This window comes from Alligator mississippiensis, chromosome 10, assembly GCF_030867095.1.
Source record: "Alligator mississippiensis isolate rAllMis1 chromosome 10, rAllMis1, whole genome shotgun sequence".
Taxonomy (NCBI): domain Eukaryota; kingdom Metazoa; phylum Chordata; order Crocodylia; family Alligatoridae; genus Alligator; species Alligator mississippiensis.
The window spans coordinates 48,839,329-48,852,841 of record NC_081833.1 but is presented as its reverse complement, the minus strand read 5'-3'; the positions used below and the strand labels follow the sequence as shown (position 1 = coordinate 48,852,841).

Here is a 13,513-nt window from a genome sequence, read left to right as displayed (position 1 = left end):
TTCACCAAGCGGGTGGCCCTCCTCTGAACCCTCTCCAGGCTGGCCACATCCCTTTTGAAGTGCGGCGCCCAGTACTGGACGCTGTACTCCAACTGCGGCCTGACCAAAGTTGCATAGAGGGGGAGTATCACCTCTCTGGACCCGCTTGAGATGCATCTTTGGATGCATGACAAGGTATGGCTGGCCGTGCTGGCTGCAGTCTGGCATAGATTCATAGATGCTAGGGTCGGAAGGGACCTCAACAGATCATCGAGTCCGACCCCCTGCATAGGCAGGAAAGAGTGCTGGATTCAGATGACCCCAGCTAGATGCTTATCTAACCTCCTCTTGAAGACCCCCAGGGTAGGGGAGAGTACCACCTCCCTTGGGAGCCCATTCCAGACCTTGGCCACTCTAACTGTGAAGAAGTTCTTCCTAATGTCTAGTCTAAATCTGCTCTCTGCTAGCTTGTGGCCATTATTTCTTGTAACCCCCAGGGGCGCCTTGGTGAATAAATACTCACCAATTCCCTTCTGTGCCCCCATGATGAACTTATAGGCAGCCACAGGGTCGCCTCTCAACCTTCTCTTGCAGGGACTGAAGAGGTCCAGGTGCCCCAGTCTCTCCTCATAGGGCTTGGCCTGCAAGCCCTTAACCATATGAGTGGCACTTCTCTGGACCCTCTCCAGGTTATCCACATCCCTCTTAAAGTGCAGCGCCCAAAATTGCACGCAGTATTCGAACTGCGGTCTGACCAGCACCCGATAGAGGGGAAGTATCACCTCCTTGGTTCTGTTCGTCATGCATCTGCTGATGCACGATAAAGTGCCATTAGCTTTTCTGATGACTTCATCACACTGATGACTCATGTTCATCTTGGAGTCCACTAGGACTCCAAGATCCCCTTCCACTTCCGTGCCACCCAGCAGGTTATTCCCTAGGCAGTAGGTATGCTGGACATTTTTCCTCCCTAGGTGCAGCACTTTGCATTTCTCCTTGTTGAATTGCATTCTGTTGTTTTCTGCCTATATGTCCAACCTGTCCAGGTCTGCTTGTAGTTGTTCCCTGCCCTCCGGTGTGTCCACTTCTCCCCACAGTTTTGTGTCATTCACAAACTTGGACAGAGTACACTTCACTTCCTCCTCCAAGTGGCTGATGAAGATATTGAAGAGTATCGGTCCAAGGACCAAGCCCTGCTGGACCCCACTGCCCACACCCTTCCAGGTCGATACTGACCCATCCACTATGACTCTCTGGGTGCGACCCTCTAGCCAATTCGCCACCCACCGGACTGTGTAGTCATCCAAGTCACAGCCTCTTAACTTGTTTACCAGTATGGTGTGGGATACGGTATCAAAGGCCTTCCTGAAGTCTAAGTATACGACATCAACCCCTACTCCTGCGTCCAGGCGTTTTGTAACCTGGTCATAAAAAGAGACTAGATTAGTCAGGCATGATCTACCTGCTACGAACCCGCGCTGGTTTCCCATCAGCATAATTTGTCCTGCCGGGATCTCACAAATGCGAGCCTTGATAATTTTTTCAAAGACTTTGCCTAGGATGGAGGTGAGACTGACTGGCCTATAGTTGCCTGGGTCCTCCTTCCTCCCTTTCTTGAAAATGGGGACCACAATGGCCCTTTTCCAGTCCTCCGGGACCTGGCCTGTGCGCCACGAGTGTTCAAATATTACCGCCAGTGGCTGTGCAATGACGTCAGCCAGTGCCTTCAGTACCCTCGGATGGAGCTCTTCTGGGCCTGCCAACTTAAAGGCATCCAGTTCCTCCAAGTGACTCTGCACCACCTCAGGGTCTACGCATGGCAGTCTGGTGCCTTGCTGCTGCCTCTCTACAATCCCAGTGAGAGCCTTGTCCTGCCCCTCACTTAGGAACACTGAGGCAAAGAACTCGTTGAGTTCAGCCTTGTCCCCCCTGTCCATCACCAATTGCTTATGCCCATCTAGTAGGGGTCCTATTCCACCCTGGGCCTTCTTTTTACTCCCTATATATCTAAAAAACAATTTTTTGTTATCCTTTACTTGGGATGCCATCCTCAGTTCCATGGTAGCTTTGGCCCGTCTAACTGCCTCCCTACAAGTGCGAGCAGAGGAGGTATACTCCTCTTTTGTAATCTCTCCTTGTTTGAGCATTGACGGCTCATGTTCATCTTGGAGTCAATAATGACTCCCAAGATCCCTTTCTGCCTCCGTGCTTTCAAGAAGGGATCTCCCCAGCCTGTATGTATGCTGTGGATTCCTTCTCCCAAGGTGCAGCACCCTGCATTTGTCTATGTTGAACCCCATCCTATTCTCATCTGCCCGCTTTTGTAGTCTGTCTAAATCTATTTGCAGCCTCTCTCTCCCTTCAAGTGTGCCCACCTCGCCCCACATCTTAGTGTCATCAGCAAACTTGGACAGCGTGCTTTCCACCCCCTCGTCCAAGTTGCTGATGAAGATATTAAACGGTGCGGGCCCGAGGACCGAGCCCTGGGGTACCCCACTGCTCACATCTCGCCAGGTTGAGTACAACCCGTCCACCACTACTCTCTGGGTGCACCCCACCAGCCAATTTTTTACCCATCCAACTGTGCAGGTATCAAAGCTGCAGTCACTTAATTTATTGATGAGGATGGGGTGAGAGACCGTGTCAAAGGCCTTCTTAAAGTCTAGAAAGACTACGTCCACAGGGAAACCATCATCCAAGGATTTAGTTACTTGGTCATAAAAGGCAATCAGGTTGGTCTGGCAGGACCTGCCTTTGATGAACCTGTGCTGATTGCCCCTGAGCATGATCTCCCCTGCAGGCCCCCCACAGATGTGCTCCTTGATGATCGTCTCCAAGAGCTTCCCGAGCACTGAGGTGAGGCTTACAGGCCTATAATTACTTGGGTCCTCCTTCCTCCCCTTCTTGAAAATAGGGACCACATTAGCCAGTTTCCAGTCCCCCGGCACCTGGCCAAATGACCATGAATGCTCATACAGCCGGGCCAAGGGCTCCGTGATGACCCCTGCCAGCTCCCTCAACACCCTTGGGTGGAGGGCATCTGGACCTGCAGATCTAAAAATGTCTAGCCCTTCCAGAAGATCCCTAGCTACATCTGTGCTGACTGAAGGTTTGATAGAGCTATCCCCAAGATTGTCCGTACCTCTGGTAGGTGGGATATCCTGGCCCCTGTTCAAGAAAACAGAGGCAAAGAAACTGTTAAAAATATCAGCTTTCTTGTCTGGCGTGGCCACAAGATTACCGTTTGTGTCTTGCAGGAGCCCTATGTTGCCTGGTGCCCTCTTCATGCTCCCAATGTACTTGAAAAAGGACTTTTTGTTGTCCTTAATGCTGGATGCTAGCCTGAGTTCCATCTCTACCTTGGCCTTCCTAATAGCTGTCCTACACTCCCGGACCGAGGAGGAGTAGTCCTCCTTGGTGATAGCTCCTCCCTTCCACTGGTTGTGTGCCCCCCTTTTAGTCCTCAGGCATTCCTGTATGCCCTTGCTGAGCCAAGGGGGTTTCTGAGCACTCTTACCCCCCCTTGCTTCTCTCAGGGACTATTATTCTTTGGGCCTGGAGGGGATCGCCCCCTTAAGGTACGACCATTCCTCGTGGACTCCCATCTCCTTTACCTTCTGGGCCCTTAGTGCCTCCCTCACTAGTCTCCTAAGCTCATTGAAGTTGGCCCTTCTGAAGTCAAGGTCTTTAGCCTCGGTGTGAGCCCTAGACGCCCTGCGTTGGATAATGAAATCCAGCAGGTGATGATCGCTATTGCCCAGGTGGTCAAGGACCTGCAGTCCCCTCACCAGGTCATCCCCTGTGGCCAGGACCAGGTCCAGCAAGGCGTTACCCCTAGTGGGGCTGTGCAGTTCCTGGATAAGGTGAAGGTCTTGTAATACAGCCAGGAAGCTACGCGAGCGGTCAGACCTGGCTGTCTGCTTCTCCCAGCAAATGTCTTGGTAGTTTAGGTCACCCTTGACAATAACATCCCTTGACCTAACCACCTCCATAAGCTGGCTAGAGAAGTCCTGGTCTAGCTCTTCCCCCTGGTTGGGTGGTCTGTAGTAGACACCCAGCATAAGGTCCCTTTTGCCACGCCCCCCTTGTAGTTTGATCCATAGTGTCTCTGCCCGACCCTCCTCTAACCCGAAGCTAATCCTTGATGATGTGAGGTGCTCTTTGACATAGAGCGCAACCCTACCTCCACCTTTCCTCTCTGTCCTGTCTCTTATATATAGGGTGTATCCCTGAATGCCCACCACCCAGTCGTAAGTAGGGTCCCACCAGGTTTCTGTGAGCCCTACTAAGTCTGGGTTCTTACTTGCAATCAGGAGGCACAGTTCCTCCTGCTTACACCCCATACTACAAGCATTAGTGTAGAGGCACCTGAGGCCTCCTGAGGGTGCACGTGCCTCCTTCCCACTCCCAGGGAGATATCTCTTTCTTTTGAAATTTTGTTGTGACTACTTTTTATTAGTGAGTTGGAGTAGAATTCTGTTTCTGGCAGTTTTCTAGCCATTTGTGTCACCGTTTTTGACCCTCACAATATACTGTCTGCATAAGCTGCATATCTGAACCTAAGTGCTAGAGAAAATAGAGGGATTGGGGAATTTAGCCCCAATGGTGGTTAGGGCACTTGCCCTTGAAGCTGGAGAGATGGGTTCTAGAGCCCCGTAGCCCAGTGAGGTTTGAATCCCTCTGACTTCCCAGCATAGTGGTCTAACCATTATATCACTGGTCAGGTTTCATCCAGACCTCTCTGGTGCTCCTTTTAGCCAGTGCCTCTTGTATTTAATAGTCACTGAATAAAATGCGTGAAGGAGAGTGGAGTGGGGGAATTTCTGCCCCACTGAGAGCAGGGATCCAGGCTAGAAACCAAGACCTTCTCCCTTCCAGTGCAGCAGTCAGTTCATCGAACCATAAACCCTCTCTCATTGTATTCCCCTTGGCCCCACATACATGGCCACCCAGCTTCAAAAGGAGCTAGTACATGTCCACAGGGGTATGTGTATGTACTTATTATGACTATGTAGCCAGTACATAACCTACGTGAGTACGCTTAGTCTGCCTGCACACTTATATGTATACACTGCAAGGGAAATGGAATCACTACCTGCATTTAAGTGGCATTTTGGGCATTGATGCAGCTAAAGCTGCTATTTAAATGCACAAAGGGAAATAGAATTCTGTCCTTGGTGTTCTGTCATTATCCATTCTCTCCCTGAGTTTTCATGGGACTTTTCTTAAATGCTGGAATGGGTTTTGTTTTGTTTTGTTTTAAATCTTGTTTGAATCAGTTCATGTATTTTTGTTTCCCAGCAGATTTCTCTGCTAGAAGTATTTGTTTTTTGTTTTGGTTTTTGCTGGTTAGTACATTTTGCTATTGTGTTCATTCTTTTAAAGTATGAGCCATAACTCATTAGTTTATGTATCATAATTATATATACACATACTTCTCAATCTGTGTACAGGTACTTCTCACTCAACGTTGTCCTGGTTAAAGTTGGTTCGTTATTACGTCGCTGATATATTGGGGAACATGCTCGTTTAAAGTTGTGCGATGTCCCATTATAATGTTTGGCCGCTACCTGCTAGTGAGACAGGCGGTGAGACAGGGTGTGCCACATGCATGTATGTATATGCACGTGGCCCCAGGCAGCCTGCAGAGCAGTTCCAGCAGGTAAGTAGGAGGAGAGAGGGGGATTGAGGCCCCTGTAGGGAGGGAGCTGGGCAGGGCTGGGGCTGCTGCACAGCTGGGTGGGGCTTGGGGCCTGGAGCCATAATGTGTGGCTGCAGAGCCCCAGCACACAGCAGGATGGGCCACAGGTGGCTCGTCAGGGGAAGGGGAAGGGCCAGCTCCCCATTGCCACGTGCACTCCGGGTACAGGGGTGACCTATGACCCCCAGATCTGTACCCAGGGCAGGCGCAGGCTGTGGGCTTGGGCTCCCATCCTGCTTTGCTCCCCTGGGACCTCTATAACCCTGTGGTCACAACCTGGTGCAACTGGGGACAGCGGGGCTGTGCAGGGATCTCCTTGCTGCTGCCCTGATGATGCGCCTCCTGCTCATGCCACCACTTTGAGAGGCATAGCTCTGCGTGCAGGAGGCATGTCACCAAGGCAGCGGGGCTGGGGTGGGGAGTTCACAGCAGTGAGGAGATCCCTGCACTGCCCCACTGTCCCCAGCTGTGCTGGGTCATGCCCGCAGGGCTGCAGTGGTCCAAGGGCAGGGGGAAGCAGGGTAGGAGTCCGTGTCCACAGCCTGCGCCTGCCCCAGGTACAGGTCTGGAGGGCACAAGTTTCCCTCTTCCCCCCAGGAGTGTGCACGGCAGCAGGAAGCCAGTCCTCCCCTGGACAAAACACCCGTGGCCCATCCTGCAGTCTACTGGGGCCCTGCAGCCACACTTTGTGGCCCCAGGTTCTAAGCCCCATCCAGCTGAGCAGCAGCCTTAGCGTTGCTCAGCTCCCTCCCTACAGGGGCCTCAATCCCCCTCTCCTCCTACACTTACCTGCAGGAGTGCAAGCAGCAGCGGGGAACTGCCTCGCTCAAGGCTGCAGCGTGGGGGCAAAGGGCTGTGGACCCAGGTATATAATGTCTTTTTTCTGGGGAAAAATTTCCCTTGAAACTACCCCCCCCGCCCGCCCCTTTACGTTAATTCTAGTGGGGAAATTGGATTTGCTTAACATCATTTCGCTTAGTCTCATTTTTTAAAAATATAACTACAACGTTAAGTGAGGAGTAGCTGTGTATTAAATGTGTGGTGTGTCCCAGTATACATTTAAATTATTAATATAACCGCCCCGCTGCATCCTCTGTTCATCATCACCAGTGTAAATTCTTGCTCACTATGCTGTCAGCAGCGACAGTAAACATAGGCTGCAACAGTGGGGAGGACAGTGCAACTGGATGGCTTGGAGCATCAGCTTGGGATCAGCTGCCTGTAGTTGCAGCCAATTACAAGGGCAGCCTTCCCTTAATAAAAGGTTGGCAACCTCTGCACTTATTTAATTGCAGCATTGCTGATCAAATAACTTTGGAAATTATAATTCATAAAACTCCTGTTGGAATTTTCCTTTCTTTGTTGCAGTTAACTTTTTCTGTCTTAATCTTCTTATAAAGCAGATGTGGACAAAATATGGCCTGTGGACTGCATTCAGCCTGCCAGGCCATTCTATCCAGCCCGTGGGGCCCCTAAAAAAATTTAGAAAATGAATATTTATCTGCCCCGACTCCTGTCAAAAATGACAGGAGCAAGGGGCAATAGGAACCAGGGGAAGCCACAGCAGGCTTCTGCAACAGCAAGGCCCACCCAGTCCTGCCCCAGGTAAGACCATGGGGGCAGAGAGGCAGGGGAGGACTGCGGGAAATCACCTCAGTCCTTGGGGCTGGGCCAGCTTCTGCTGAGTCCCATAGCCTGGCCATGCAGCCAGGATCTACATAGTGCAGAGCGGCTGGCGGGTGGGCAGGAAAGTGGGGACAGTTGAAATGAGTGGAGCGTGGGGCCTGCACCAATGTCACGGGGCCTGTGCCAGCATCCCGGGGCCAGTGCCTGCAGGGTCCAGAGTGGGGTGGCAGGAGCACGGGACGTGAGCTGGCAGGGGTCCATGGAGCCAAGCTGGACTGCCAGCAGGGAGTGAGGGGAGCTTGGCGGCTTAGGGCCAGCTGTGTTGCGCCTTGGCCTCCCACTCCTTCCTGCCGTGTGAGTCAGAGTGGCCCTTGGAGTGCCCTTCAGGGTCACCAGTGTGGCTGTGGCAGTCATGGAGCTTGGTCTGTGGTGGCCATAGACGGGGAGGAAGAGGCGGGCTCGGTCATCACCACCTTTTCCTTGTCACTGCACTCGTGGTAGTGCTTATGGTGCCACTTAAGGGACTCGCCACTGCTGCCGCCATGCCCAGCTGCTGCACTTTGCCGCTGGCTCCACCCCCACTCCTGCAGCCGCTGCCACTGCTGTTCCTGGCTGCCATGGGCGCCTCAACCTACTATGGGGATGGAGCTGAACACAAGTGGTTGTTGGGCAAGCGGTGCTCAGGCTCGTAGCAGGGGTGCAGCAGCAGCAGCTGCCCACTGCCACAGCAGCTGCTGCGTGCAGAGGTGGAACGCAGCACGCGGGCTTGGCCACTGCTGCCTCCTTCTTGTTGCCGCGCTCGTGGTGTCACTTGCAGGAGTGAGCACTGCCACTATGGTGCTCCTGCCACACCCCTGCTGTGTGCCTGAGCACCGCTTCTGCTCAGCACTATCCCCACAGCAGGCCAAGGCACCCATGGTGGCCCAAAACAGCCACGACAGTGGCTGCAAGAGTGGCAGCTGCAGGCATGGGTGTGAGATTGGCAGTGGCAGTTGCACAGGGATGTGGAGCTTGGTAGCTGGGCGTGACAGGAGCACCACAGTGTCAATGGCCGCTCCCACAAGCAGCACCACAAGCGTGGAGACAAGGAGAAGGCGGCAGTGGCCAAGTCCACCTCCCCACGTGGCTGCTGCCACTGGCCCCACAACCACTCCTGCAGCAGCCATTGCTGCTGTTCCTGGCTGCTACAGGCACCTCAGCTTGCTGCGGGAACAACACTGAGCGCAAGCGGCCATGATGTGTGGGCTCACAGAAGTGGGGAGTTGTGGGGAGTTGTGGGTGGGTGGGAATGGGCATTTGTGGGGATGCGTAGATGTGTGTGTGCGAATAGTATTGTAGGGATGGGAGCCACGTTGTGCAGAGCAGCCGGCAGGTGGGAAGGAAAGTGGGGAGCGGGGGTAGTGGAAGTAAGCGGAGCATGAGGCCTGTGCTGGTGTCCCGGTGCCAGTGCCAGCGGGCAGTTGGAGGGCGGGATGTGGGCTGGCAGGGGTCCATGGAGCCAGTCTGGGCTGCCAGCAGGGGGAAAGGGGAGCTGGCCCACAGCTTGGTGGCTTAGGGCTGGCTGCGGTGCACCTTGGCTTCCTGCACAAGGCAGAGGCGGCCCTTGCGGTACCCCTTGGTGCTGCTGGCGTGGTTGTGGTGGCCGCAGGGCTTGGCAGTGGTGGCCGTGGCGTATGAGGAGGAGGAGGCAGGCTCAGCCACCACCACCTTCTTGTCGCCACACTCACGGTGCTGGTTGCAGGAGCGCCCGCTGCAGGCGTGGTGCTCCCAGTGTGCCCGGCTGCCATGGTCTGCCTCCCCGCATGGCTGCCACTGCCGGCCCTGCACCCTGTCCTGCAGCCGCCACTCGTGCAGCCGCTGTCACTGCTGTTCCTGGCTGCCACGGGCTCCTCAGCCTGCTGCGGGGACAGTGCCGAATACAAGCAGCCGCAGGGCAAGTGGTGCTCATGGGCACAGCTGAGGCTGCTCGGCGGCAGCTACCCACTACCTCAGCTGCAGCTGTGTGGGGAGGTGAAGCATGGCCGCCAGGCATGGCAGGAGTACCGTGGCAGCGGTGGCCACTCCCACGAGTGGCACCATGAGCACAGAGATGAGGAGAAGGCAGCAGCGGCTGAGCCCGCCTCATCCTTCTCCTCCGCCATGGCCTCCACAACCACACTGGCAGCCCCAAGGTGCGCTGCAACGGCCACTCCGCCTCGCTTCTGCGGCTACAGGTGGCTGCCGCTGGGCAACAAAGCCAGGCTTCCCCCACCAGTGCCGCGACCCTGCTGCGAGCCTGAGGACCGCAGCCACTTGCACTTGCCACTGTCCTCGTAGCAGGCCAAGGCACCTGTGGTAGCCAGGAACAGCAGTGGCAGCAGCTGCAGGAGTGGGTATGGAGCTGGCGGTGGAGCACGGCAGCTGGGCACAACGGGAGCACCATGGTGGCAGTGGCCGCTCCTGCAAGTGGCACTGCAAGCATCACCATGCATGCAGTGACAAGGAGAGGGCAGCAACGGCTGAGCCCTCCTCGTCCTCCTCCTACTCTGCTGCAGCTGCCACCGCCAAGCCCTGTGGTCGCCACAGCAACACCAGTGGCCCTAAAGGGTACTGCAAGGGCCGCTCTGCCTTGTGCTGCAGGAAGGAGCAGGAGGCCAAGGCGCACCACAGCTGGCCCTAAGCCACCAAGCTGTCGGCCAGCTTCCCTTGCTCCCTCCTGGCAGCCCAGGCTGGCTCCATGGATTCCTTCCAGGCCATGCCCCACGTTCCTGCTGCCCCACTCGGGGTCCTGCCAGCAGTGGCCCTAGGACATTGGCACAGGCCCCGCGCTCCACTCACTTTCACTGTCCCCGCTCCCATCCACCTCTTTCCCTACTTTCCTGCCCACCCGCCAGCTGCTCTGCATCATGTAGATCCTGGCTGCGTGACCGGACTGTGGGACTCAGCTTGAGCCAGTCCAGCCCCGAGGACCGAGGCGATTTCCCGCAGTCTTCCCCTGCTTCCCTGCCCCTCTGCTCTTACCTGAATTTCCTGTGCCAGCACAGGCACAAACAGCCCCACTGTCCCAGGTCAGAAACCCCTCCTAGGCAGGGGTTTCCAGCTGTGGGGGGGCGGGGGGGGCGAGGCCAGGCCAGGCAGGCCTTGCTGTTGTAGGAGCCTGCCATGGCTTCCCCTGGTTCCTACTGCTCCTGGCTCCTGTCATCTTTGACAGGAGTCAGGGGCAGATAAACATTAATTTTCTAGATTATTTCAGGGGCCCCGTGGGCCACATTGAATGGCCTGGTGGGCCAGATGCGGCCCGCGTGCCATATCTTGCCCACGCCTACTTTAGAATCATTTGGCAGCTATGAAGCTTGTGCACAGGGTCAGATCTGGGATGCAGCCCTGAAGCTGACGTGCTGGATTGTGTTGCACCATGTAGTCCTAACACCAGTGTCCTGGATTGGGACTTGCTCTGTAGCCAAGGAGTTGATGTGCTGCATTAGACTGGCCTGTAAACCTCAGACTTCTGGTATGTCCCCATACTCCAAGATAATTTTTTTCTACCCCATCTTGGGTCCTTCCAAAAATAGTGTGCATGTTATATCAAGGACATGTCATATATGAGGCAATAAGATAGATCCTTTCTATCCACAAATATAGTTACTTGAAAGCAAAGTCTTCTGTTTTTCTTTTAGTTATAGGAGATTCCATGGATTACACAGGATAATTCACCATAATTTACTTTAGTTTTGTTACATATGGACACTATATGAAACCCCAAGGTTATATGGTGTCCCTTAGCAAACTGCAGAGGTGGCCAGAGGGTTTGTTGTATACTTGTCCCTATCTCTGTTATCTGATGTCACCTGCCTGGTGAATTTCCTCTACACCTGCATCTATTGCTATGCACAAAGCTAGGAATACAACAGCAAGAATTTGACCTCATTCTTGTTTGTTTAACTTTTCCATGTTTCCCTCTTACCTATGGGTGAGCTGGCTAGACATAGGCCAGATTTCATGAAGAACAGTAGCCTACGTTCTGTAGAAGCTGATGGATCTTGCCATAGTTGGTGAAGGACAGTTGTCTCTCTATTACCTCCTCCTGCTACCCAGGCTTGCTGTTTGCATTTACTGCAAATAATTACTTCACCCATAGTAAATAAATGTAATTCAGTTACTTTGCTGTTAAGCTCAGTCCAGCATATTTTATTAATAACATATGTTTTATTTCTATCCCTGTGCTAGTTCATTGCCCAAAATAAATGGTTTTTTTGAGGCAGGTCAGTATTTTCAAATTCCAGCTGGTTGTCAGACTCTTTGTGTTAATCAATTAAACTGATTGCTGTTGCCTTTGTTTATCCAATTTCCTATCAGTCATCAGCTCATTAAAATAATTAAGGGGCTGTTCAGGTGATTTTATGAGTAAAGATTAAAATGGTTAAACAGTGAATAAAAGCTTAGGCAAGGAGATAAAAGAATTGTTAAGAGATTCACTGGAGGAATGAGGCTTAAAATTAAGAATGATGTAATATAACTGTTGAGCATTATTTCCCAGAACTGGAGCTTGTCAGGCTAGAATAGCCTTCCAGAGGGAATGATGAAAGTCTCAGAATGAGAAAAATAGAATGGACAATGTACCATTTTAAAACAAATAAAATACACTAAACAAATTAAAATGCATCAGCAGTAGTCTAACCAGCCTGGTCTAATAGGTCTTTTCCATAACTGATTTCTGAGTCTATTCAGTCTTATATTCTGCTTATACAAGGGGATTTTCTGTTTAATAGAAGAGTCACTTTCTCATATTGTCTAAATTTTCAGTTTGTTTGAATTTTGTATTGAATTTTATATTCAGTTTGTATTGATTTATATGGACTAATCACACTGGTTTCTGGTATTTATTATTAGGAGACTATCACTTAGAATTACAGTGCATTCATGAAATGAAATAGCTATCACTTTTTGTTTCTAAATACCCAGAAAATAATACTCTTTATTTGTTTCTGAGCTGTAAATAAAAATGAAGCCCCAAATGTCTTTTTTGTTATAATATAACAACAAATATTAACAGGATTTGTAGGTCAAAAGTGTATTCTAGAACCTGCTTTCTCCCCTAGTTCATGCATTTAATTTTTTTTTTTTAATTTGGGTACTACTCAAAAACTACTAGCATCTATATTTTCCAATAGTTGTATTATAGCTAAAGTACTATATTTTTAAGCCTCTATTTTATATTTGCAATTCCTTCTAGAAAGATTTAGTAAAAGTATGATTTTTGTTACTGCTTTGCAGAAAAGAAGATCAAATCGTCAAGTTAAAAGGAAAAAGTATGCTGAAGAAGGAGAAGGAAAACAGTCAGAGGAAGAGGCTAAAGTTTCTGTGAAAATCAAAAAGAATTCTGCTCCTTTGCCTGCTGAACAACCCCTACAATTATTTGTGGCAAGTATAATTCAAAATACTAAGTTATGTAAACTTCCTCCAATAGTTCTGTGAACAAAAGTTGCTGTGCTTAGTATTATATGATTGACTTATATCAGTTACACAATGATTACAATGCATAGTTGCTCTTGCCCAGGTTCTGGATGTAAAGCCACTTGCCTTGATGCATTGAGGTCCAGTCAGCTGTCATCCATTTCCTAGTTCCTCAGTTCAGCTAGTGTCTACAGCACAAGCACTTCATTGGAAATCCTGATTAAAAACCTGTTCAGCCAGCTCATAAGAATGAGACTAGAGGGGGAATGCACTTTTGTGTGCATTATAAAACTATTTAAGCCCGTTCATTGAGAAGCTAAATGACATTGTCTGGATTGGCCCATGAGCCATATGAGCAGTCAGTATTAACCAGCAAGCTACAGGAACATATATACTTTTAGGCTCAATATTAAAAAGCTGCAGTATACTACTTAATGGCTGCACAGCGTGTTCTGCATTAACCATAATTGTAGAAAGGACATACCTAATCCTTGCAGCTTTAAAAAAAAAAAAAAAAAGACCAAACGGCTTGCATGCAGTTCAGAGATGTCTTTCTTTGTTACTGTGAAAAAATGACCTATATTGGCTGATAGAAGGTTCTAAAAATTACCATTTGCAGATGCTTAGTAGAGGTTTGTTAGTAAATGCTAGTGAGATTTGGTGACTCTTTCTTTTCTATTCCTGATGTTTCACATCTGTGTAGTTTCCATGGGCTAGCCTAGAGTTAGCAGGACATTCTTTCAGGTGCTTTCATGGCTGTTAGGCAGAGATGTT

The 13,513-nt window shown here is 51.0% G+C and overlaps 1 protein-coding gene across 10 annotated transcripts in view; it reads left to right on the top strand.

Annotated features, from left to right (window-relative positions):
* CHD9 (chromodomain helicase DNA binding protein 9) overlaps positions 1-13,513 on the top strand; it is a 216,340-nt gene that overhangs the window by 105,500 nt on the left and 97,327 nt on the right. For all 10 annotated transcript variants that reach the window (XM_014603352.2, XM_014603349.2, XM_019497467.2 and 7 more), the window contains one exon: positions 12,560-12,706. In XM_014603352.2, coding sequence (XP_014458838.1) covers positions 12,560-12,706 — 147 coding nt within the window. The remainder of the gene's footprint in view (positions 1-12,559; positions 12,707-13,513) is intronic.